General features: G+C 39.2%; 1 protein-coding gene and 1 long non-coding RNA gene across 8 annotated transcripts in view; both read left to right on the top strand.

The window, feature by feature from the left end:
- PIK3CG (phosphatidylinositol-4,5-bisphosphate 3-kinase catalytic subunit gamma) overlaps positions 1-18,803 on the top strand; it is a 38,498-nt gene extending 19,695 nt beyond the window's left edge. For 5 of the 7 annotated variants that reach the window (XM_036892446.2, XM_036892444.2, XM_036892445.2 and 2 more), the window contains 2 exons: positions 12,689-12,757; positions 15,679-18,803. In XM_036892446.2, coding sequence (XP_036748341.2) covers positions 12,689-12,757; positions 15,679-15,957 — 348 coding nt within the window. In that variant the 3' untranslated portion in view covers positions 15,958-18,803. Of the gene's footprint in view, positions 1-1,505; positions 3,516-12,688; positions 12,758-15,678 lie in introns of those variants that run through there. The other 2 variants (XM_057504410.1, XM_036892449.2) reach the window with 2 other exon arrangements.
- Positions 1-25,829, top strand: part of LOC130684261 (uncharacterized) — a 209,342-nt gene that overhangs the window by 171,877 nt on the left and 11,636 nt on the right. The gene's annotated exons all lie outside the window — the stretch shown is intronic.

Below are 25,829 nucleotides of genomic sequence, written 5' to 3'. Positions count from 1 at the left end.
CTCAGGACGGGAAAAAAGCTGAGCGCATGTACATCTATCCATACTATTATACATATGGAGAATTTCTAAAGTTTCTAGTTTGACCAAGATGAGCAGGTTTTTCATCATTTGACTCAGACCTTACAACTATTTTGTTTCCTACCTACTATTAAGCCTTCCAGAAGATTTTCTGTTTCAGTTTTGTGTTCCCATTTTAAGTTGAAGTCCTTCAAGTGCAGGGAGCACACAACTCTCTAAATAGCCCCTCAGGATCTTGTATAATAAAGTTGCCATTTTTAGATGAGCTGGGAAATGTTGTATATATTTGCATTTTGAATTAAAGGTGTCCTTATTTCCAGAAAATTGCTAATTTTGCACTTGTAAGATTAATGCATGCAACACAGTTGAATAACCTGTTAGGAAGGGTAGAGAAAACTTGACCCACTTTTTTGTTACGGGTGAGGTAAGCCTTCTTCACAAAGACTTAAAAATATACCTAGCTAGTGGCCAGAGGATGCAAGTCAGGAGGACTGCAAGAAGAAGGTGCTACTTTCCATGGTAGCTAGTTTAGCCTTGGACCATATTCATAAGTTATTTCTAGAATAGGGGAGAGTTTAGGAACAAGCTAGAGTCAGACCAGAAGACACATAACCGAAGCCTACTATTTGAACCCAAGAATATCTGTTAGCCTTTGGATAGCATCCTACATACAGGGTGCTGAAGAAATATATTTCAGTGACTGTGCTGATAAATAAATTCTCCTCAGAAAAATTTCTCCCTTACTGAAGAGAGAAAAAAGAAAATGATGTTTTTCCACTGGCAATTTAGAACCACTTTGCTTTGAATTTTACAGATTTAGAACAGATATTACATACAAATACATTTATATCATTGGCAACTGAAATTTGGCTTCACATCTATTTTTACAGAAGAATGTGGAGGTGCTTCAAATTTTAAAAGTAGTGAATGTTTCTTTTAAGAAAAGCTAGCAAAATATTAAAAATATCAGGAGGAAAAAACAACCCTTTATCCCATCTTCCAAAAATAACTATCAACATTTTAGTGTTTTCCCTTCATTCTATTAAGTATCTGGTCTCAGAAATTCGTAAATCAGTCTGAATTTAGTTACAAACTGAACTTAAGAAATTAGATACAGTGTTACTTCCTTAAACTGCCCAGTGGCTTCTCATCTCTGAATAAAATCTAAATGCCTAGGCTTGCTCTGCAAGGCCAGTGCTTGGAGGCCTGACCCCCTCCAGCCTTACCCAAGGTGCATGCCCTGTATTCCTTACTTGGGTCCTGGAGGCCTTCCTCCACATTTTCCCCATTCCAGCTATGCTACCACTCAGGCCTCCTGGAATGCCCTTTGCTGCCCTGCAGGTCTCTGTTTCAGTGTCATTCCTCAGAGCAGCCTCATAAGTTAGGTCCCTCGTGGTGGTCTTTGTCCCAGCCCCCTGCATGCTGCCTGCATACATCACTGCATGTAATTATTGGCACTCGTCTGTGGCATGTCTCTCCCTCCCTAGGGTCAGCTCTGTGCCCCAGGGCCACGTCTGACCTGGACGCCGTACACAGGCCCTGCGACATAGTGAGCACTGAGCATGCATTGGCTGAGTGAAGGAGTGGGCTCTGGAGGGCAGTCCCTGCATTGGGCAGACTTGGACGAGGCTAGGTAACCTCCTAGGCTACTTTCTTTTCCATGACACGCTATATTCTATGAGTTTCTGAAGAAGCAGCAGGACACATTGGCAAACTACCTATTACAGGGATGTTAATAAGCCCTCAAGATGCAGGTTAAATATCCATACACTCGAGGAGGAAGGAAACCTAATTATGATGTCTAATGTTTTATTTATTTGTTTGTTTATGGTTATCAAGCATGAATATGAAAACTTTTATTCTGCCTAGGTTTACTTAAAGTCATTTAAGTTAATGATATCTGTTAAATCTTTTTTTTTTTTATTTTCGTGTCATTAATGTACAATTACATGAGCAATATTATGGTTACTAGACTCCCCCATTATCAAGTCCCCACCACATACCCCATTACAGTCACTGTCGATCAGTGTCATAAGGTGCTATAGAGTCACTACTTGTCTTCTCTGTGCTATACTGACTTCCTCATGTGCCCCCCTACCTTACGTCTGCTAATTGTAATGCCCATTTTTTCCCCTTATCCCTCCCTTCCCACTCACCCTCCACAGTCCCTTTCCCTTTGGTAACTGTTAGTCCATTCTTGGGTTCTGTCAGTCTGCGGTTGTTTTGTTCCTTAAGTTTTTCTTTGTTCTTATACTCCACAGATGAGTGAAATCATTTGGTACTTGTCTTTCTCCGCCTGGCATAATTATTTCACTGAGCATAATACCCTCTAGCTCCATCCATGTTGTTACAAATGGTAGGACTTGTTTTCTTCTTATGGCTGAATAATATTCCATTGTGTATATATGCCATCTCTTCTTTACCCATTCATCTACTGATGAACACCTACATTGCTTCCATTTCTTGGCTATTGTAAATAGTGTTGTGATAAACATAGGGGTGCATATGTCTTTTGCCAACTGGGATGCTGCATTCTTAGAGTAAATTCCTAGGAGTGGAATTCCTGGGTCAAATGGTATTTCTATTTTGATTGTTTTGAGGAACCTCCATACTGCTTTCCACAATGGTTGAACTAATTTACATTCCCACCAGCAGTGTAGGAGAGTTCCCCTTTCTTCACATCCTTGCCAGCATATGTTGTTGTTTGTCTTTTGGATGGTGACCATTCTAACTGATGTGAGGTGAAATCTCACTGTGGTTTTAATTTGCATTTCTCTGATGATTAGCAATGTGGAGCATCTTTTCGTGTGCCTGTTGGCCTTCTTTGGAAAAGTGTCTGTTCAGATCTTATGCCCATTTTTTAATGGATTATTTGTTTTTTGTTTGTTGAGGCCCATGAGCTCTTTATATATTTTGGATGTCAGCCCTTTATTGGATATGTCATTTATGAATATATTCTCCCATATTGTAGGATGCCTTTTTGTTCTGCTGATGGTGTCCTTTGCTGTACAGAAGCTTTTCAGCTTGATATAGTCCCACTTGTTCATTTTTGCTGTTGTTTCCCTTGCCCAGGGAGATATGTTCATGAAGAAGTCGCTCATGTTTATATCCAAGAGAATTTTGCCTATGTTTTTTTCTAAGAGTTTTATGGTTTCATGACTTACATTCAGGTCTTTGATCCATTTCGAGTTTACTTTTATGTATGGGGTTAGACAATGATCCAGTTTCATTCACTTATATGTAGCTGTCCAGTTTTGCCAACACTAGCTGTTGAAGAGGCTGTCATTTCTCCATTGTATATCCATGGCTCCTTTACTGTATATTAATTGACCATATGTGTTTGGGTTAATATCTGGATTCTATTCTGTTCCACTGGTCTATAGGTCTATTCCTTGTACCAGTACCGAATTTTCTTGATTACTGTGGCTTTGTAGTAGAGCTTGAAGTTGGGAAGCAAGATCCCCCTCCTTTATTCTTCCTTCTCAGGATTGCTTTGGATATTCGGGGTCTTTTGTGGTTCCATATGAATTCTAGAACTATTTGTTTGAGTTCATTGAAGAATACTGTTGGTATTTTGATAGGGATTGAATCAAATCTGTATATTGCTTTAGACAGGATGGCAATTTTGAGAATATTAATTCTTCCTACCCAAGAGCGTGGGATGAATCTCCATTTGTTAGTGTCCTCTTTAATTTCTCTTCAGAGTGTCTTGTAGTTTTCAGGGTACAGGTCTTTCACTTTCTTGGTTAGGTTTATTCCTAGGTATTTGATTCTTTTTGATGCTATTGTGAATGGAATTCTTTTCCTGATTTCTCTATTAGTTCATTGTTAGTGTATAGGAAAGCCACAGATTTCTGTGTGTTAATTTTGTATCCTGCAACTTTGCTGAATTCTGATATTAGTTCTAGTAGTTTTGGAGTGGAGTCTTTAGGGTTTTTTATGTACAATATCATGTCATCTGTAAATAGTAACTGTTTGACTTCTTACTTACCAATCTGGATGCCTTTTATTTCTTTGTGTTGTCTGATTGCCATGGCTAGGACCTCCAGTACTATGTTGAATAAAAGTGGTGAGAGTGGGCATCCCTGTCTTGTTCTTGATCTTAGGTGAAAAGCTTTCAGCTTCTCACTGTTAAGTATGATGTAGGTTGTGGGTTTGTCATATATGGCCTACATTATGTTGAGGTACTTGCCCTCTATACCCATTTTGTTGAGTTTTAATCATGAATGGATGTTGAATTTTGTCAAATGCTTTTTCAGCATCTATGGAGATGATCATGTGGTTTTTGTCCTTCCCTTCTTTTTGTTGGTGTGGTGGATGATGTTCATGGATTTTTTAATGTTGTACCATCCTTGCATCCCTGAGATGAATCCCACTTGGTCATGGTGTATGATCCTCATGATGTATTTTTGAATTCAGTTTGCTAATATTTTGTTGAGTATTTTTGCATCTATGTTCATCAGGGGTATTGGTCTGTAATTTTCTTTTCTTGTGGTGTTCTTTGCCTGGTTTTGGTATTAGAGTTATGCTGGCTTCATAGAGTGAGTTTGGAAGTATTCTCTCCTCTTCTATTTTTTGGAAAACTTTAAGGAGAATGGGCATTATGTCTTCTCTAAATTTTTTATGAAATCCAGTGGTGAATCCATCTTGCCCAGCGGTTTTGTTCTTGGGTAGTTTTTTGATTATGGATTCAATTTCGTTGCTCGTAATTGGTCTATTTAGATTTTCTGTTTCTTCCTTGGTCAGTCTTGGAAAGTCATATTTTTCCAAAAAGTTGTCCATTTCTTCTAGCTTATCTAGTTTGTTAGCCTACAGATTTTCATAGTATTCTCTAATAATTCTTTGTATTTCTGTGGGGTCTGTCGTGAATTTTCCTTTCTCATTCCTGATTCTGTTTTTGTGCGTAGATTCTCATTTTCTCTTAATAAGTCTTGCTAGGGTTTTATCTATTTTGTTTATTTTCTCAAAGAATCAGCTCTTCGTTTCACTGATTTTTTCTACTGTTTCATTCTTCTCAATTTTATTTAATTCTTCTCTGATCTTTATTATGTCCCTCCATCTACTGTCTTTGGGCCTCATTTGTTCTTCTTTTTCCAGGTTCAATAATTGTGGCTTTAGACTATTCATTTGGGATTGTTCTTCCTTCTTTAAATAGGCCTGGATTGCTATATACTTTCCTCTTAGAATAGCCTTCACTGCATCCCACAAAAAGTGGGACATTGTGCTGTTGTTTTCATTTGTCTCCATATATTGCTTGATCTCTGTTTTAATTTGGTCATTAATCCATTGATTATTTAGGAGCATGTTGTTAAGCCTCCATGTGTTTGTGAGCCTTTTTGCTTTCTTTGTACAATTTATTTCTAGTTTTATACCTTTGTGGTCTGAGAAGTTTTTTGGTAGAATTTCAATCTTTTTGAATTTACTGAGGCTCTTTTTGTGACCTAGTATGTGGTCTATTCTGGAAAATGGTCCATGTGCACTTGAGAAGAATGTGTATCCTGCTGCTTTTGGGTGTAGAGTTCCATAGATGTCTGTTAGGTCCATCTGTTCTAGTGTGTTGTTCAGTGCCTCTGTGTCCTTACTTATTTTCTGTCTGGTGGATCTGTCCTTTGTAGTGAGTGGTGTGTTGATGTCTCCTAGAATGAATGCTTTGCATTCTATTCCCTCCTTTAATTCTGTTAGTATTTGTTTCACATATGTTGGTGCTCCTGTATTGGTTGCATATTTATTTATAATGGTTATATCCTCTTGTTGGACCAAGCCCTTTATCATTATGTAATGTCCTTCTTTATCTCTTGTTACTTTCTTTGTTTTGAGTCTGTTTTGTCTGATACTAGTACTGCAACACCTGCTTTTTTCTCCCTATTGTTTGCATGAATTATTTTTTTCCATCCCTTCACTTTCAGTCTGTGTATGTCTTTGGGTTTGAGGTGAGTCTCTTGTAAGCAGCATATAGATGGGTCTTGCTTTTTTATCCATTCTATTACTCTGCATCTTTTAATAGGGGCATTCAGTCCATTTACATTTAGGGTGATTATCGATAGATATGTACTTATTGCCATTGCAGGCTTTGGATTCTTGTTTACCAAAGGTTCAAGGGTAGCTTCTTTACTATCTAACCATCTAACTTTAACTCACTTATTACGCTATTATAAACACAGTGTGATTATTCTTTATTTCTCTCCCTTCTTATTCCTTCTCCTCCACTCTTTATATGTTAGGTGTTTCATGCTGCACTCCTTTGTGTTTCCCTTGACTGATTTTTCTGGATAGCTGATTTTATTCTTTGCCTTTAATTAGTATTTGGTTGGTCTGCTCTCTTTGCTGTGATTTTATTTTCTCTGGTGACATCTATTTGGCCTTAGGAATATTTCCATCTTGAGCAGTTCCTTTAAAATACCCTGTAGAGATGGTTTATGGGAGGTAAATTCCCTCAACTTTTGCTTATCTGGAAATTGTTTAATCCCTCCTTCAAATTGAAATGATAATCTTGCTGGATATATTATTCTTGGTTCAAGGCCCTTCTGTTTCATTGCATTAAATATATCATGCCATTCTCTTTGGCCTGTAAGGTTTCTGCTGAAAAGTCTGATGATAGCCTGATGGGTTTTCCTTTATAGGTGATCTTTTTTCTCTCTCTGGCTGCTTTTAATACCCTTGTCTTTGACCTTTGCCATTTTAATTATTATATGTCTTGGTGTTGTCCTCATTGGGTCCCTTGTGTTCGGAGATCTATGGGCTTCCATTATCTGAGAGAGTATTTCCTCCCCCAGTTTGGGGAAGTTTTCAGCAATTATTTCTTCAAAGACACTTTCTATCACTTTTTCTCTCTCTTCTTCTTCTCGTACCCCTATTATGCAAATATTGTTCCATTTGGATTGGTCACACAGTTCTCTTAATATTCTTTCATTCCTGGAGATCCTTTTCTTTCTCTGCCTCAGCTTCTCTCTATTCCTGTTCTCTGATTTCTATTACATTAGCAGTCTCCTGCATCTCATCCAGTCTGCTCTTAAGTCCTTCTAATGATTGTTTCATTTTGGTTATCTCTGTCCTGACTTCATCCCTTAGCTCTTGCATATTTCTCTGCAGCTCCATCAGCATGATTATGACTTTTATTTTGAATTCTTTTTCAGGAAGATTGGTTATATCTCTCTCACCAGGCCCTCTCTCTGGCATTGTTTGAGTGATTTTTGACTGAACCAGGTTCTTCTGCCTTTTCATGGTGATAGAAGTGATTACCGGCACAGTGGCACATGTGTCAGCTGGGAGTACAAAGACCCTTCCTGCTTGCTGGTCACCTTGCCCTGCTCCACTGCCTGTGCCCATTATCTGCACACAGGTAGCAGTCTCTGGGTTAATTCCTTAAGCTGCCTTGGACGGGGCAGCCCTCAGGATGGCCTAGGGCACTGCTTGGGTTTGCATCCATGCAGCGTGTGTTCTCCTGCAAGAACGGCACCACTTCGTGCCTTCTGGACTTTGCCCCAGCTTCCTCTGACTGTGCCAGGAAGCTGCGTGCTGGTGGCAGCCTCTGGGTCGGGCCCAGTTAGCTGTGTGCTGGGAGAAGACTCTGTGTGGTTGCTGTGGGCTGCGCTGCACGCTGGCTGGTCTGCAGCAGTGGTGGGTCAGTCAGTTTGCTTGCAGTGCTGGCAGGGGGGGAATGTACGGCAGGCTGCTTATTGCCATGAGGGGCTTTGGAGCTGCATCGCCACCCAGGGGGTTAGGGCACCTGAAGTTCCTTAAGACTCCCAGCCTGCTGAGCTAAGTGTGCCAGGACGATTTCATCCACCTGTTAAACCCTTGTCCCTTTAAGACTTTTATTTTCTTTCATCCCAGGGGAGCTGGCTGTGGGGATATGCTTGCAGTCTCTGTCTTGGATTTTACTTTTCTGTTTCTCTAATACTCAGTACACCATGCAATGTGTGTGTGTGCTCCTGGTGCAGACTACTAGGCCTGGTTATTTAGCAGTCCTGTGCTTCCACTCCCTCCCCACTCCGACTCTTTTCCTCCCACTGGTGAACTGGGGTTGGGGAGTGTTTGGGTCCCGCTGGGTCGTGCCTTTGTATCTTACCCTTTTCATGAGATGCTGTTCTCGCAGATATAGATGTAGCCTGGCTGTTGTACTGTATCTTCTGGTCTCTCTTTTAGGCATAGTTGCATTTACTGTATTTTCAAAATATATATGGTTTTAGGAGGAGATTTCCGCTGCCCTACTCACACTGCCATCTTGAGCTTATCTCTAAAGTTTTATTAAGAAATAAAAGACGTAATAAAAAGATATAAGTGGTATATGGAGCCTATTCACATTTTTGTGGAAATTTGCTTATGGATGTAAAAATTGCATATTTTCTCCCAATCAGAGCAGGAGTTAATGCCAAGAGAGCAGGACATGCAGGAGACCCCCAGAGTATACACTCAACATAGGAAAGTTTTTGAGGAGTGTGAACAACACAACCTTGTATGACCAAGCATTTTGAAGTTGTTCTTTGCACACAGTAGGCACCAAGCAAATGTGTGTCAGATGAAACTGAAGAAATCAGGGGGCCCAGTAACACCTTTCCAAGCACACCCTGCAGAACAGGCCATCTGATGAGTGTACTCGCCTCTAGATGTCAGTCTAAGAAGCATTTTATAGAGACAAGTTGAGCCCCTTCACTGTGTTACTTTCCTCTTGGACGCCAATTTTATCAGGCCCTGCTGGGTGTCCAGTCCTGGCAGTGCCAGCCCCTCAACCCACAGGCTCAGCCCCGTACTAAGCCTCTATGCAGAGTCCTGACTTGGGTTTTTAAGAGCCTCCAGAGTTTGTTTCTGCTCTCATCAAGCTCTCATGTCAGATTCCAGGTTGTTTTACCTACTGCTGCCTCAGTTCCTCCACCAGGGCCTTGCCTGTTCATGTGCCTCTAGGATTGGCCCTGCTCCCTCATGTCATTTGCCTGATTGGAGACTCAAGTAGTCTCCCTAAGCCCCAGCCACACAGACCACCAGGACCACAGAGACCTTACTAGCTGACATTCCTGAGCTGTGGCCACCTCACTGTCACTCCCCATTCCTATTCTCTGACTCCCCTTTCCTGTGTGGGAACCCTGCATTTGTCTGCACCCATAACTATCTATTCCTGTCACCTACCATGTTGGGATTTCTCAGCTACCAACTCCACACTGTTGTAGTCACCAGGCCCTGTTCTTGCATATCCAGAATAACACTCTGATCCAACACACACTTACCTAAATACCTACCACATTGCCAGTACTGTGCTGGGCACAAAGAAAACTCCAGTACAGTTCCTGGAAAGGCCAGATGTCTTTAGAGTTTAACCCCTTTCAAATATGATTGTTCCCTGATTTGTCCTGATTTTAAAGCAATGAATCTTGCCCCAGATTGAACCTGGCTTCTGCATATTAACCATTCATTTGTCATATATTTGCAGTTTATCTACAGTGGTGGGAACAGGAGACAGAGTGGAAGTGCAGCAGAGAGTCAAACACACAGCTTTGTACTAAGGATTTGAGTGGTAGTTTGCAGAGGGAGCAATTCATTAATAATCCTGCCCAGGGAGGTGGAAAAAGTCTGTGTAGGGAAGGGTTTTTATCCAGGCCTTAAGGGCCGAGTTCAATTTTATTTTGCCAAGTAGATGCAGGGGTGGAGGGGAGGAACAGCTGGGCAGAAAGAATAACATGAGCAAGGACATGATGTGAGTATTTAGTGTCAGTATTTAGGTATAACAAGCACACTTATCAGTATGGATGGAGCACAGGTAAACATGAGAGTACGTAATAGAATTTGGGTCCCATTTGAAGCATAGCATGGGCTAGATGGGGTCGTGGGGGAGCAAACCAAAGCAGTCATATGGAGCTCAACTGACAGGGAGATGATGAGTTTTTCTGTCAAATTGCCCCTAATTTACTGAATTGACAAAGGATTCCCTGTTGGGGTTTGCTCCCTGGCCCACTGTGAGGTGTAGCTTAGCCTCCTGCATGTGGGTCTGGAGACTCAGCACTTCTCTCTTTCCATGCTATCCATGCAGACAGGAGCCCAGAATCAGCCATTGTAGGAGTTTTGAATGTGTTGGTGTGATAACTCCCCAGATGCAGACTCCTGCAGGGTTGTATAATTGCTAGGACTTGGATAAACTTGCCAAATTTTATCACTTTTCTGGAAAAGATATGAATACAGACTGGAAAGTGGGCCTTGGATTGGCTGTGCATGTAAATCCCCCAGCATGCAGTGTTACTTGGTGCCTAAGATATTAGACCCCTGTTACTTTTAAACATTTATCAAGAATAACCTTCCAACTGGCGTCATTCTCTCAATGTTTAGTTTCTTTTAGAAAACTGTTTTGTCTACCATAAGAATATTATTGAGGACATTAAACCATGTTACAAAGTGTACTCTTTATAAAGATCCTCTTGTGAAATTTCTATAAGGTCTTAGTCTCTCAAAAAACTGTATTTCTCCTAAACAAATAGTTTTTTTTTAATTAGATGAAGTAACAGATTCCACTTTCCTTTGCGCTACAGATATATTTGAAGACTACCCATAGCAAGTATGTAGGGTTTGTGGTATATAGTTTTAAATTCGTTGCTTTCCTAAACCCACTGTGGGTCATTTCCTTTGTTATTCCCTTCCCTTTTTCTATCCACTTCTAATTAATGTCATTTTTTACTTTTCTGTATTCAAATAATCCACCTTCAATCAATTTTGGAACAAGGCTGGAAATACACACACGCACACAGGCACACGTCCCTACATACAATCTATTTTGTGTGTTTGACTAAAGTACAAGAGTTTAATTTTAACCTTTAGATTTCTAACAAGCTTCTGGCCAAATATTTGAGAAAATGGCAGCACAGCTCTTCCCCTGAATAGACAGAGCTTGTCTGAGAACCATTTTCAAGAAGTCCTCGAAGATAAGACTGCAAATTCAAACTCAAATGCATAGCCAAGTGTCAGATGCACTCTTATTTCAAATTAACCAGAAAGTGCTTCCTCCGGCACTATTATTACTGCTACCCAGTGAAATGACCTTCTCTTTTGCCAAAATAACTTCTGAAGACATTGCCTAGCGAATATATTGATTTTTATAAACACAAAATAAAATGCTCTGTCTTTGAAATACTATTTTCCCTCATGTCTCCTTCCTCTAGCAGACAGAGGCAACATTACTACTTAGGAAAAGTAAGTGGGTGACATTTCTTTTCATCGATGATGATTTGTGAGATTTTCTTCACTCTCTCCTTCACTCAGCCCTCGGTTCTTTTCCTGGAGTTTCTGTTTCATGGCCCTGAGATTACTTCCTCATTTTCGTAGATTTGTACAGTAATATTTCACTTCTACTTTGTTTCCAGATGAGAATGGAGGAGTTTAGTCTTAAGAAAAAATAGGCCTGTTCCACATGACCTTGGACAGTCTCAGGCAGCCACAGAGCACTGGTAGTTGAGAAATCAGTAACGGGACCATATCAAATCCAGTCAAAGTTTTGACCCTGAAATGGTAATGAATTCATTTCTTCCCAAGGTTTCTGGGAGTGGTAGCTTTGTAAACCCAATCTTTTCCTTTGGTACTAGGTGCTTTAATTAAGCCATGTGAATCAACTATGAAATTAAGAGCAGATGTACTATGTAGACTCAATCTATTTATTAGCCACTACTGATGGTGTCCTTGCTAATGACAGGAACAGTGTTACAGTGTCCCCCACATTCACACACATCAACAAACGCATTAGAGCAAGTTCCTGAAATCAGATTCTTCCCTCATCCCTTCTTTCCACTCAGTCATACAAAGCCTACAACAAACAGAAGAGAGGACAGAATGAGCCTGTTTGAGGTCAGTGCCAGGCAGGCACAGCTGAAGGGAAAATTCTGTTGCCACAGCCAGTAACTTCTGTGTTCTGTGCTTCCCCCTGAGTGCCCCCAGCCACATCCTCCTAGGCCCTCAAACCACAGGCCTCTGCATCAGGAAGCATGGTCAGGACTCTCTCACAGACACTATGGCTGAGCACAAAGGGCAGAAATGAAACTGCTGGGGCTTGAGAGGGCAGAGCATGTCCTCAGCTGTGCCCCTCAGAGCAAGAGAGCCCTGTGCCCCATCTTCTTCCCCACCTCAGTGGGCAGTGTGAAGACAACCTCCCCTGCCACACTGCTTGGAGTGAGACCCACCTCCCGCCCCAATCCCCCTCACCACCTAGTCCTTACTGTCTGAGGAGACATTTTGGGCAGGTGGTTTAGATGGGAAGGCAACCTCCTCAGCTTTGAGAAATGTGTGTTCCGTGAAGCAACCTCTCACACTATTGAGAATAGCCAACCACTCACAAAGCACTTAAATCTCACCACAACCATAGGAAATGGGTATTGTTATTAGTCTTATTCCACTGAGGAGGAAACTGAGGTCCAGATAGGTTAAATAACTTCTCAGATGACAAACAGCTTGTCAGTAATAAAGCCAAGATTTGAATCCAGGCAGCGAAGTATGAATCTGCACTTTTAACTGCCTTTAAGCAAAAGATAAGTAAATGCACACCAAGTCTGTAAGTCTGCACAGCCAGTCAGAATTTGTGTCTGACCCGTATGGAGCATGAGGTGAAATTAGAAGATGAAGTTTCTTTCTCATAGAAGCAATGCTTGCAGGTGAAGATCAGAACTGAATACATTTGAGCCAGTAGAAATTCCTTCCATAGGTGAGATGGCCTTCAAGAGAAACAGGAAGGTTACCTTCCTTTAACATGGATCCGTGTGCTACAGCAATGGTGGGTGAATCAGTGTGTTGCCACATAACAAGTACTTACTGAGCATCAGTGGATTGGTGTTATAATAACTTGTCTCCAAGTTAATTTCCTCTTCAAAATTTTTCTATTAAAGAGTTTGATCACACAGTGGGCTGACAGAAGGGGTTTGTCTGGGGCCCCCCAGCATACAGAAGGATAGCAAATAATCGAAGATCAGAATGTACTCTGACTTTTTTTAAAAGGTTAATTCCTAACATGGAAATTGCTGGGTAAAATTACATAGACATTTTTTAAATCAAGTTCATTGAGGCATAATCCATATTCAGCAGAATTTGGCCTTTTTAGGTATATAGTTGTTTGAGTTTTGACAAATGCATCAGTCATGTAACCACCACCACAATTAAGTTATGTAACATTTACAAATATCTTAAAGCTTCTGATGCATGTTATCAAATTGTCTGCTATAGGAAAACTATACCTATTCCTATTTACCATCTGCATATGAAAGACAAACATTGGGTATTATCCTTAAATTTTAAAAATTTCCAATTTGGTAGGTGAATGTTTCCATCTCATTTGAAATTATATTTATTTGATTATTCATGACATTGCATATTTTTTCATGTTTATTATGTTTTATAGTATGAATTCTCATTTATATCCTTGTCCTGTATTTTTAGCCGACTATTTTCTGTCTGGCTTTGATTTGTAAGAGGTCTGGGGGCTGGGAGTGAAGAAGTGATCTGTCATGTTGCAACTCGGTTTTCTCTTATCATCTTCCTCTTCTAATATAGTTTTTCTTCCCTCAAAAGTTTGAAATTTCCATAATTTCTCCATCTTGTCCTTACAGATTCCACCTTGGAAATAATCTTCATAAAGCCATTTTCCACTCTGTAATTATTTAACTGTCTGCCCTTTTTACATAGAAATCTTTAATTCATCTGGAATTGATTTTGTCATCTCACATGGTGGAAACTTTATTTTCCCTCAATGATGAGCGAGCTGTACCAGCCCCATTTATCAAATAATAGACCTTTTCCCCACTAATTTGAGAAGTCATCTTTATTATATATTTATTATGTACTTAGCTATGTCTTGGAACTTTCCATTCTGTTCCACAAAATATTTTATCTTTTTTAAGAACACTGTTTCATGTTGTTTTAAATATTATAGTTTTACAATATGTTTTCATATATAGTATGGCCAGCACTGTTTTTCATTACTATACTGTTTCAAAATGTTCTCTCAGGGCCTAATTATCCCAGATGAACCTAAAACCATATCTGAGTTTAAATATCCAATAGGAATTTTTATTGAAATTTCACTATATTTATAGATTCATATGAAAAGAATTTATATCTTTATAATAAGCAGTCTTATCACTGAGGAACTGCTCTGCTGCTCCACGTGTTCAAGTTTTCTTTTACTTGCCTCAGTAAATTATTATAGTTTTGGAAAATGGTTTCTGCATGTTTTGTGTCTGTGTTTATCCCAGGAATCATGGAGTTTTGTTGCCATTATTCACAACATCCATCTTTTCATTGTACTTTCTAACTGGTGGCTCATATTTATAGCATTCTGTTTATTAAGTTTATAAACTAGTATATAAGAGTTTTTATATGAATTACAATAGTATTTGAGGGTTTTTTTCCCCCCTTCAGTGTTCTGAGAAAATGGTTATTTGTAAATGCTAACAATTTTACCTTGGCTTTTCTGATTTTACACTTCACTTCTTTTTTTCCGCTACTCATTATTCAGAATGATCTTGATTAGTAATTTCAGATAATTCTTCCCATCATTACATTTCAGTTACATTTTAAGTTACCTGCTACTTTTATAAAAATCAAAAGTAGATTTTAGTACAATTGCAATTTTGGAATAAACCCTATTTGGCTTTGGTGTGTTGATGAACTACCCTCATAATTTTGCTCCACTGTCAAGGTGAAGTTGTTCCTGGTCTTGCTTTACTTTCCACCTTCATTTGACTCCTTTGGGGAGTCAAAACGAACCAATTATGAAGGTCATAGGAAGTTCCATGGAAGGAAAAAGTGTAACAAAGATGTTGTTGATGAATGACCCTTGCAATTTTTGGAATAAACCCTATTTGGCTTTGGTGTGGTGTTCTTTCAACATTTTACTCTGTATTTTGTTTGAAATATTTCTATCTGTAATCACCATTTTGAGTTTTAACAAACACTATCACTGCCAACTATGACATTAAGGGTAGGTTAATCTCATGATGCAAAAAGGGGAACTTGCCCCTTTTCCTGTGCTTTGGAACAATTCAGTCAGCAAAAGCACACCTATTGCTCACTAAGCGGGCTCCAATCACTTGCATCACCCCCACCATCGCACGTTTTAAAGCCCTCTCTCTCAGTATTCAGAATCTGTACTAAAATCGAAGTCCTTTCTACAATTTTGAGAGTCAGTGAAAAGCTAAATCCTCTGTTTTCTTAGAATCAGACAAACTGTAAAATAAAGATGAAAACTCAGTCGCAAACACCACATCATCATTCCTCTGGAACCCATTAGCTCTTGGCAAACACTTATTTAAGCTACAGAAATTGTATTGATTCCAGCACAGTTCTCAAGACCTGAGTCAGTCATTGCTCTTCAGACACTACAGAAACCCTCACCCTCAATTTTCCAGGAAAGAAACTGAACTAAACAGGTTAAGTAAGAAACATGCTGGAACTCCCTGTACCAGCTCCTGTCTTTGAGCACACTCTGGACATACGAGCCTACACCACAGTGCTTCAGAGATTATTAAAATAGTTCATGTGCTCATCAAGATTTTCATGTGAGGCAGGGAACCCGCCCTGTTTGTGCTGGCTTCTTCTCCTGGACAGGATAATGCTGTATATCTACCAATACAGCCAGCGGGCTTCTGCCTGCTTGGTTACCGTAACAACAGTAACAGCACTTTGTTCTCCTTTATCCAGGATGTCTGCGTTAAGGCTTATCTAGCCCTCCGTCATCACACAAACCTGCTGATCATTCTGTTCTCCATGATGCTGATGACGGGCATGCCCCAGTTAACAAGCAAAGAGGACATTGAATACATTCGGGATGCCCTAACAGTGGGGAAAAATGAGGAGGATGCTAAAAAGTATTTTCTTGATCAGATTGAAGTTTGCAGAGACAAAGGGTGGACTGTGCAGTTTAACTGGTTCCTACATCTTGTTCTTGGCATCAAACAAGGAGAGAAACATTCAGCCTAATACTCGGCACTAGAATTCAAAAGCCAGTGTCCTAAAGCTTTAAATGAGCAGCATGTCAGTCATCGGACTTGGATTTAAAATGTAATCGGACATTATGAAAACTGGTGCTTCAAGAGCTAGAACTCTTTCCCTAGCCCAGATCTTCACTGGAGACAAATATTGGCATGTCTGACTGTTTAAGGAATGTTTGGTTTTAGGCTTATTTGCAGGTTTGTTTTTACTCATTTGCCTCAGTGATGTTGGAGAACATTCTGAGTTTAAACAGACTAATGACTTCCTCATTGTGCCTGATGTTTTGACTACCACATTATTGAGTGCTTCTAGAAATTCTTTAGAGTAATTGGTGGCATCTATTTGCATCTGGATTTACTCTCAACTTTGGTTATCATTGTGTTGCTTAAGCTGTTTTCAGAAAAAGATGTGACCATTGTAATCTCTGTCTCATTTCCCAACTGATGCTTCCAAACATCCCCCACTCTATCCAGAGAGGCCAATGATGTGCTAAAAGCAAGGAGAGCCGGTTAGTCTTTTCAATGTCTTTTGTAATTGGTTCTTTAATAGTGTACAACGGAGACACACAAAAACAAAATGAAAAATCTGAACCTCTGTGCCCTGGCTTTTCTCTGCTGGTCTGGTTCCCAGCTTACAAAGAGGAAAAATAGAGATGAGACCATTTGTCTCAACCTTGCCCACAGAGGGAACTATGAAGGACAATTATCACAGCCTTCTCCAGCACAGAAACACAAAGTAACTAAAGGGACTCATGGTTTGCCTTTGGATTTTCCTCCCTTTCTCCCTGCCTCCCTTCTGCCTCAATTGCCACCTTCCTACAACTCTTTACCCAGAGTCGTGAAATTTGCAAGAACACCTTTACCCTAGAACTCAAAAAGCAGTTGAAAAAGAATTTCTCCTCTAGGGTTACTAGAATTTTAGGTACTTACTTGTAAAGATGTTAGGGGAGTTTTTAAAAAGGACATTATTAAAGGAGACACTCTAGAAAGTATGGAGTAGTTTTCAAATGCCTTAATTTTAGATTCTGGTCTGAACAGTTTGTTTCTTTCTTAGCGGAAGAAGATACATGCTATCTAAAAAGTACTTCAAGTTAGGAAGAACACTACTGGACACCTCTCAGTTTAGAGGACTTTTAAACTTTGATACATTCCTCCAATTTCCTAAACACTGAAATGTCATCTTTAAAAACTATTTTCATCGCTTACATATTTTGCTATTTATTGGAGTGTTCTTTAATCTTAGAGAAAGATTATTATTTATAAAACATTTAAAAATCACCTATAGTTACTACTTTATATAGAAATAACTCTATTAATGGTGTCCATGTTTAAGTGTAATCAGATATAAATATATACTTCATTCAAAACTTTTCTGAATAGATGCCTGTTTGACTGAAGTGTAGCACACACATTTCTTTCTTACACATGTAAAAGACCTTCCAAACTGTAGGTAACACTGCTTCCTTGCCTACCGAGCCCTTCCCCTGGCTCAAAAGATACCTAGAAGAACTCCTCTTCCTTTTAAAATCACTCTCTATCCCCCTGTACAGAGGACCATGCCCTGTAGTGGAATGTATAATCCTCTGTATTAATTTAGGGTAAACATCTTATGGCACTTTTAGACCAACTATTCCTTACTATCCTTTTGAATAAGAACAGGAAGAATGACATGTTCTAATTCAGAAGAGGATGTTTTCATTATTCTTATAAAGAATAGCTAAGCTCAGAACTTGCACTGATTCTCCGTTTTATTTGAATTGCTGAAATAATCATCTTAATGATAGAAGAATTCAGAGGAATGTATTTATATTTAGCTTACTGGCACATGTGCATACCTATTTGCTCTTCAAATGAACAAGTGCTTTCTTTAGGCTGATTTATATTTATCGCATTGGGCTTGATTTCTCCCATATTCCAATGAAGGTGTAATTTTAACTCATAGACTTGCCGATAAACAAAAATTACCCTTGTATGCTTTCTTCCTTCCTTATTCCTAGTGCATCACATGACCCAAACTTTTCTATCTTTGAAAATATTCTAGAACTAGGGTCAGAGATCACAAGTCAGATGATTCAGGTCTTTTATGTATATCTAGGACTGGTTTTGAAATTTGAGGGGCCCAGTGAAAAATGAAAATGTGGAGCCTGCTGTTCAAAAATTATTAAGAAATTCAAGATGGCAACAGCAGAGCATTAAGCCAAGCACAAGACCCTTCTGAGTGTGGGGCACTGCACAGGTCACGAGCCCATGCAGCTGTGTGTATCTGAATAATGCCTTTAGTGCTCAGTTTTCTATCTAGACCATGTCTATGTGAGTTCAGATAAAGTGCCAGATCAAAATGTTCCTTCTGTTCAGACTGAAATATTTCATTTCTGTGGCTGTACATTAGGACTTAAAACACTGGCCCGTTGCTTTTGGACTGGAACTATGACCAATAAAAGTAAAATAAAGCAGGTGTTTTGGACCTAGCCTCAGGTGACTGATCATCCTTGGTGAAAGTAGGAGGAGCAGACACATTGTAGATAAAATTTATCAATTCCTAGAGGAAACTCTTGACTTTTAGCAAAGTAACTTTATTAAATATATCTTTCACAGGAAATGAATTTTTTAAAAGAAAAGTTAGATATAGGAATTCTGCAACATAATTTGGAGGCTCTTAGTCCTATTTAAATGGAAATTAATTATTTTTGAAATGAGTCAAAATATAACTTAGTTTCTGGAGCAGACTCTGGCTTTTATTTGGTAAGCTAGACTATTTGTCACAATTAAGAAATCAATTGTCAATTATGTTTTACAATATGAAGGAAAAAAAATGAAATAAATTTGGATTTTTAAGGGCTCTGTTGTCTTATTTTCTGTTTAATACAACCTAATAATTCTGAGTAAATTTGTTTCTACTCTACATACTAGTTTGCATATTCTCAGACTCACTTTCAGGACAAGTGGCTGGGCAACTTAAAGCACACACTTTGGCGAAAGTACCTGCTCAGAGAGCCGAGACATTCCCTCTTCTGGACAGAGAAGTTATCCCCAATTGAATTTGTATTTTAATTACAAATTGTCTATTGTGAATTCAAATAAAGATTTTGACATCTTGTGTCCTCTGTACACATCTTTTAATGTCTGACAAGCCAGATATTCCTGAAACTCAAATTCTTTAAGAAATCTTTACAGACCAATTACCAGCAACAAAACTGAATCAGTAATCAAAAAACTACCCAAGAACAAAACCCCTGGACCAGATGGATTCACTGCTGAATTTTATCAGACATTTAGAGAAGACACAATACCCATTCTCCTTAAAGTTTTCCAAAAAATAGATGAGGAGGGAATACTTCCAAGCTCATTCTATGAAGCCAGCATCACTCTAATACCAGAACCAGGCAAAGACACCACCAAAAAAGAAAATTGCAGACCAATTTCCCTGAAGAACATAGATGCAAAAATACTCAACAAAATATTAGCAAACCGAATTCAAAAATACATCAAGAGGATCATACACCAAGATCAAGTGGGATTCATCTCAGGGATGCAAGGATGGTACAACATTTGAAAACCCATCAACATCATCTACCACATCAAAAAATGAAGCACAAAAACCACATGATCATCTCCATTGACGCTGAAAAAGCATTTGACAAAATTCAACATCCATTCATGATAAAAACTCTCAACAAAATGGGTATAGAGGGCAAGTACCTCAACATAATAAAGGCCATATATGACAAACCCACAGCCAACATCATACTTAACAGTGAGAAGCTGAAAGCTTTTCACCTAAGATCAGGAACAAGACAGGGATGCCCACTCTCCCAATGTTATTCAACATAGTATTGGAGGTCCTAGCCACAGCAATCAGACAAAACAATGAAATAAAAGGTATCCAGATGGTAAGGAAGAAGTCAAACTGTCACTATTTGCAGATGACATGATATTGTACATAAAAAATTCTAATGACTCCACTCCAAAACTACTAGAACTAATATCTGAATTCAGGAAAGTTGCAGGATACAAAAGTAATACACAGAAATCTGTTGCTTTCCTATACACTAACAATGAGCTAGCAGAAAGAGAAAATCAGGAAAACAATTCCATTCACAATTGTATCAAAAAGAATAAAATACCTAGGAATAAACCTAACTATGGAAGTGAAAGACCTATAACCTGAAAATTACAAGACACTCCTAAGAGAAATTAAATAGGATGTTAACAAACGGAAATTCATTCCATGCTCTTGACTAGGAAGAATTAATATTGCCAAAATGGCCATCCTGCCTAAAGCCATCTACAGATTCAATGCAATCCCTATCAAAATACCAACAGCGTTCTTCAATGAACTGGAACAAATAGTTCTAAAATTCATATGGAACCACAAAAGACCCCGAATATCCAAAGCAATCCTGAGAAGGAAGAATGAAGTAGGGGTGATCTTGCTTCCCAACTTCAAGCTCTACTACAAAGCCACAGTAATCAAGACAATTTGGTACTTGCACAAGAACAGACCCACAGACAAGTGGAAAAGAATAGAGAGTCCAGATATTAACCCAAACATATACAGTCAATTAAAATATGATAAAGGAGCCATGGACATACAAAGGGGAAATGACAGCCTCATCACCAGGTGGTGTTGGCAAAACTGGACAGCTACATGTAAGAGAATGAAATTGAATCACTGTCTAACCCCATACACAAAAGTAAATTCAAAATGGATCAAAGACCTGAATGTAAGTCATGAAACCATAAAACTCTTAGAAAAAAACATAGGCAAAAATCTCGTGGACATAAACATGAGCGACTTCTTCATGAACATATCTTCCCAGGCAAGGGAAACAAAAGCAAAAATGAACAAGTGGGACTATATCAAGCTGAATAGCTTCTGTACAGCAAAGGACACCATCAATAGAACAAAAAGACATCCCACAGTATGGGAGAATATATTCATAAATCACATATACGATAAATGAGTGACATCCAAAATATATAAAGAGCTCATGCAACTCAACAAACAAAAAGCAAATAATCCAATTAAAAAATGGGCAGAGGATCTGAACAGACAGTTCTCCAGAGAAGAAATTCAGATGGCCAACATGCACATGAGAAGATGCTTAACATCACTAATCATCAGAGAAATGCAAATTAAAACCACAGTGAGATATCACCTCACACCAGTTAGGATGGCCACCATCCAAAAGACAAACAACAAATGTTGGCAAGGATGTGAAGAAAGGGGAACCCTCCCACACTGCTGGTGGGAATGTAAACTAGTTCAACCATTGTGGAAAGCAGTATGGAGGTTCCTCAAAAAACTCAAAATAGAAATACCATTTGATCCAGGACTTCCACTCCTAGGAATTTACCCTAAGAATGCAGCAGCCCAGTTTGAAAAAGACATATGCACCACTATGTTTATCGCAGCACTATTTACAATAGCCAAGAAATGGAAGCAACCTAAATGTCCATCTGTAGATGAATGGATAAACAAGAGGTGGTACATATGCACAATGGAATATTATTCAGCCATAAGAAGAAAACAAATCCTACCATTTGCAACAACATGGATGGAGCTAGAGGGTATTATGCTCAGTGAAATAAGCCAGGAGGAGAAAGACAAGTACCAAATGATTTCACTCATCTGTGGAGCTTAAGAACAAAGCAAAAACTGAAGGAACAAAACAGCAGCAGACTCACAGACTCCAAGAAGGGACTAGCTAAAGTTACCAAAGGGAAAGGGACTGGGGAAGATGAGTGGGAAGGGAGGGACAAGGGAGGAAAAGGGGCATTACAATTAGCACACATAATGTAGTGGGGGGGACATGGGGAGGGCTGTACAATACAGAGAAGGCAAGAAGTGATTCTACAGCATCTTACTACACTGATGGACAGTGACCATAATGGAGTATGTGGTGGGGACTTGATGATGGGGGGAGCATAGTAACCATAATGTCACCCATGTAATTGTAGATTAATGATAACAAAATAAAAATAAATAACTTAAATAAACAAACAAACAAATAAATAAATAAATAAAAGAAATCTTTACAGAGTACTCACTCCATCCTAGACATGGGCTAAGTACTGGAGACTGGAATATGGAACAAGACTGACCCAGTTCAGTTCTTAAAAGGTTTATCATTTGCTGGCAACAGCAGATACTTCATAATGAGTGTTTCTTGTGGGTTGAATTGTGCCTTCCCTGAAGATATGTTGAAGTCCTACACCTTGGTATTTGTGAGTGTAATCTTATTTGGAAATGGATTCTACAGATGTAATCAAGTTAAGATGAGGTCACGATGGTAGGCCCTGATCCAATGTGGCCTGTATATATAAGCGAAGGAAGAGCGCCATGTGTTGGAGGTAGAGATTATTGTCACATGTCTACAAGCAAACACCTGGGGCTACCAGGCACTAGAAAAGGCAAAGGATCCTCCCCTAGAAATTTCCAAGGGAGTGTGGCCCTGCCAACATCTTGATTTCCTATTTCTACCCACTAGAACGGAGAGACTAAATCTCTATTGTTTTAAGCCACCAGGTTTGTGGTACTTTATTGTGACATCCCTAGAAAACTAATGTAGTGTCAATAACCAAAAGTTTCGGGGAGTTATTTGGGGGATGGAGGAGATCACAGACTCTGCGTTAAGTAAAACTGCTTGACATTTTCTGCTGTTACCAAAAAGTTTTAATTGCATGGAAAATATGGGACAAGGTGCTAATGAACTTAATTTATAAAAAGCTCTAACAATTCAATTAGTAAAAGATAAATACCTCATCAGAAACTACTATAGTCTCTCTCTCTCTCTCACACACACACACACACACAAATACATGAGGCCAATAAGCATATATAACAAAAGACCCCAAACCACTACTGATTAAATGCAAATTAAAATAACAAGTTCCTTTTCACCACCAGATTAGCAAAGATTGGTACTGCCCAGACTTGGTGGTGGAAGAAAGGACACTCTATCATACTGCTCAAAGCCATGCAAGTTGATAAATTCATGTATGACATTTTGTGAAATTTTATCAAAAAAGATATCTATTCTTTGTGAAAAAAAGACGTTTTAAAGGGAAAAAAGTGCTATCTATAATAAAGAGTAAACAGGACCATGGTGCACATACTGTTTTAAGAAAGAATGATCACTTTCCTAAGGAGGTGTCTTTTAGGCTGAAACCTAATGGACAGAGAAGAGCCACCTGTGAGTGACTGGGGGAAGGTTGGTTCCATGCAGAGGGAGTGAGCAAAGACCATGCAATAGGAATGAACTTGGTGGTCTGAGCTCAGTGAGGATTAGTGTGCTGCATTCACCTATGTTGTAAAATTCAAGGGAGTAACAAAAGCCACAGTAATTAAGTAATATTTTCATGTGATATTTTCAAAATCAAAATTAGTGCAAAAAACCTGTGATGAACAAAATATCAATATTTTAAATAAAGACAGATTCAATTTTTTTTTAAAAAAGTTATCTATTCTCTGACCCAGCGAGTCTACATTCTTTGTAATTATCACAAACTGGAAAAAGCCTAAAAGTCTCTCAACCGGGGATTGGTTAATTAAATCACATCCATACTACAGACTACAGTGAAGTCCTTGAAGTAGATCAGGTAGGTAAAAATATATTGGCATCCACATAGATCTGTAACTTATTAAGACAGTAAAACAAGGTGGTTATAGGACAGTATTACAGTATAATAATATTCAAGAAAAAATATAGGTTTGTAACAGCATTAAAAGGCTAGGAGGATGGTGTTGGCAAAACTGGACAGCTACATGCAAGGGAATGAAACTGGATTATTGTTTAACCCCATACACAAAAGTAAACTCAAAATGGATCAAAGACCTGAATGTAAGTCATGAAACCATAAAACTCTCAGAAGACAACATAGGCAAAAATCTCCTGAATATAAACATGAGCAACTTCTTCCTGAACACATCTCCTCGAGAAAGGGAAACAAAAGCAAAAATGAACACATGGGACTACATCAAACTAAAAAGCTTCTGTACAGCAAAGGACACCATCAGCAGAACAAAAATGCATCCTACAGTATGGGAGAATATATTTGTAAATGACATATCCAACAAGGGGTTGACATCCAAAATATATAAAGAACTCGTATGCTTCAACACCCAAAAAGCAAATAACCCTATTAAAAAATGGGTGGAGGATATGAACAGCCACCTCTCCAAAGAAGAAATTCAGATGGCCAACAAGCATATGAAAAGATGCTCCACATCGCTAATCATCAGAGAATCACAAATTAAAACTACAATGAGATAACACCTCACACCAGTTAGGATGGCCAACAGAAAAGACTAGGAACTACAAATGCTGGCAAGGATGTGGAGAAAGGGGAACCCTCCTACACTGCTGGTGGGAATGTAAATTAGTTCAACCATTTTGGAAAGCAGTATGGAGGTTCCTCAAAAAACTCAAAATAGAAATACCATTTGACCCAGCAATTCCACTCCTAGGAATTTACCCTAAGAACGCAGCAGTGCAGTTTGAAAAAGACATATGCACCCCTATGTAAGGTTCCTCAAAAAACTCAAAATAGAAATACCATTTGACCCAGCAATTCCACTCCTAGGAATTTACCCTAAGAACGCAGCAGTGCAGTTTGAAAAAGACATATGCACCCCTATGTTTATCGCATCACTATTTACAATAGCCAAGAAATGGAAGCAACCTAAGTGTCCATCAGGAGATGAATGGATAAAGAAGATGTGGTACATATACACAATGGAATATTATTCAGCCATAAAAAGAAAACAAATCCTACCATTTGCAACAACATGGATGGAGCTGGAGGATATTATGGTCAGTGAAATATACAAGGCAGAGAAAGACAAGTACCAAATGATTTCCCTCATTTGTGGAGTATAACAATGAAGCAAAACGGAAGGAACAAAACAGCAGTAGACTCAGAGACTCCAAGGGCCTAGCAGTTACCAAAGGGGAGGGGTGGGCGAGGGTGGGTGGGGAGAGAGGAAGAAGGGGGTTAAGGGACATTATGTTTAGTACACATGGTGTGGGGGATCATGGGGAAGACAGTGTAACACAGAGAAGACAAATAGGGAATGAATCTGTGGCATCTTACTACACTGATGGACAGTGACTGCAATGGGGTATGGGTGGGGACTTGATAATATGGGTGAATGTAGCAACCACATTGTTTTTCATGTGAAACATTCATAAAAGTGTATATCAATAATACCTTAATTAAAAAATTTTAAAAAGAGCCCTGCTCAGTGCTCTGGGCGGCATGGTGGCACAGCTGCAAGGCTGCAGGAGAGCAGAGGCTGGAGTGGTGACAGCGCTGAGGACAGACTGAGATGGTGGTGGGGACAGAGAGCCCCAGAGGCAGAGACCGGCTTCCTGTATGCAGACTTGCTCTGAGTGGACAGGATTCTAGTGATTGACCTGCCACTGTGGAAATAAAGTTAGGTATAACCCTTTCCCCACCTCTCCCGTCCCCCACAAAAAAAAAGGCTAGGAGGACACACTCACATTAAACTGGCAAGAGTCGGGGGGCGGGGGTTTACCTTGCATTTACTTTTTGTCTTGGGTTTTTGGAAACTTGACTTTGCAATATTTGGATTTCTTAACAAGGGTGTTTTTTCATTTTGAAAAAAAACGCAGTCTTCATGATAATAGTCTCATTTTGCTCACATCAGGCCTCATTAAAAGCTCAGAATATTTTGTTTCCCAAAGGAAAAAAAACATGCAAAGTCAGTAATTATCAAGCAGTGGCATCGAAGCTGTCGTCAGAACTTCTGGGCATAAAAATGGCTATATCAGAGCTTCCTGGCCAACCAACCTGACCTGACCATGATCTGTTACACACTAAGGCTGGCAGATCTAC

The sequence above is a fragment of the Manis pentadactyla genome, chromosome 7 (genome assembly GCF_030020395.1).
Source record: "Manis pentadactyla isolate mManPen7 chromosome 7, mManPen7.hap1, whole genome shotgun sequence".
NCBI classification, from domain to species: domain Eukaryota; kingdom Metazoa; phylum Chordata; class Mammalia; order Pholidota; family Manidae; genus Manis; species Manis pentadactyla.
Note: the sequence above shows the minus strand (reverse complement) of the source record. Positions and strands in the feature narration are given on the sequence as shown.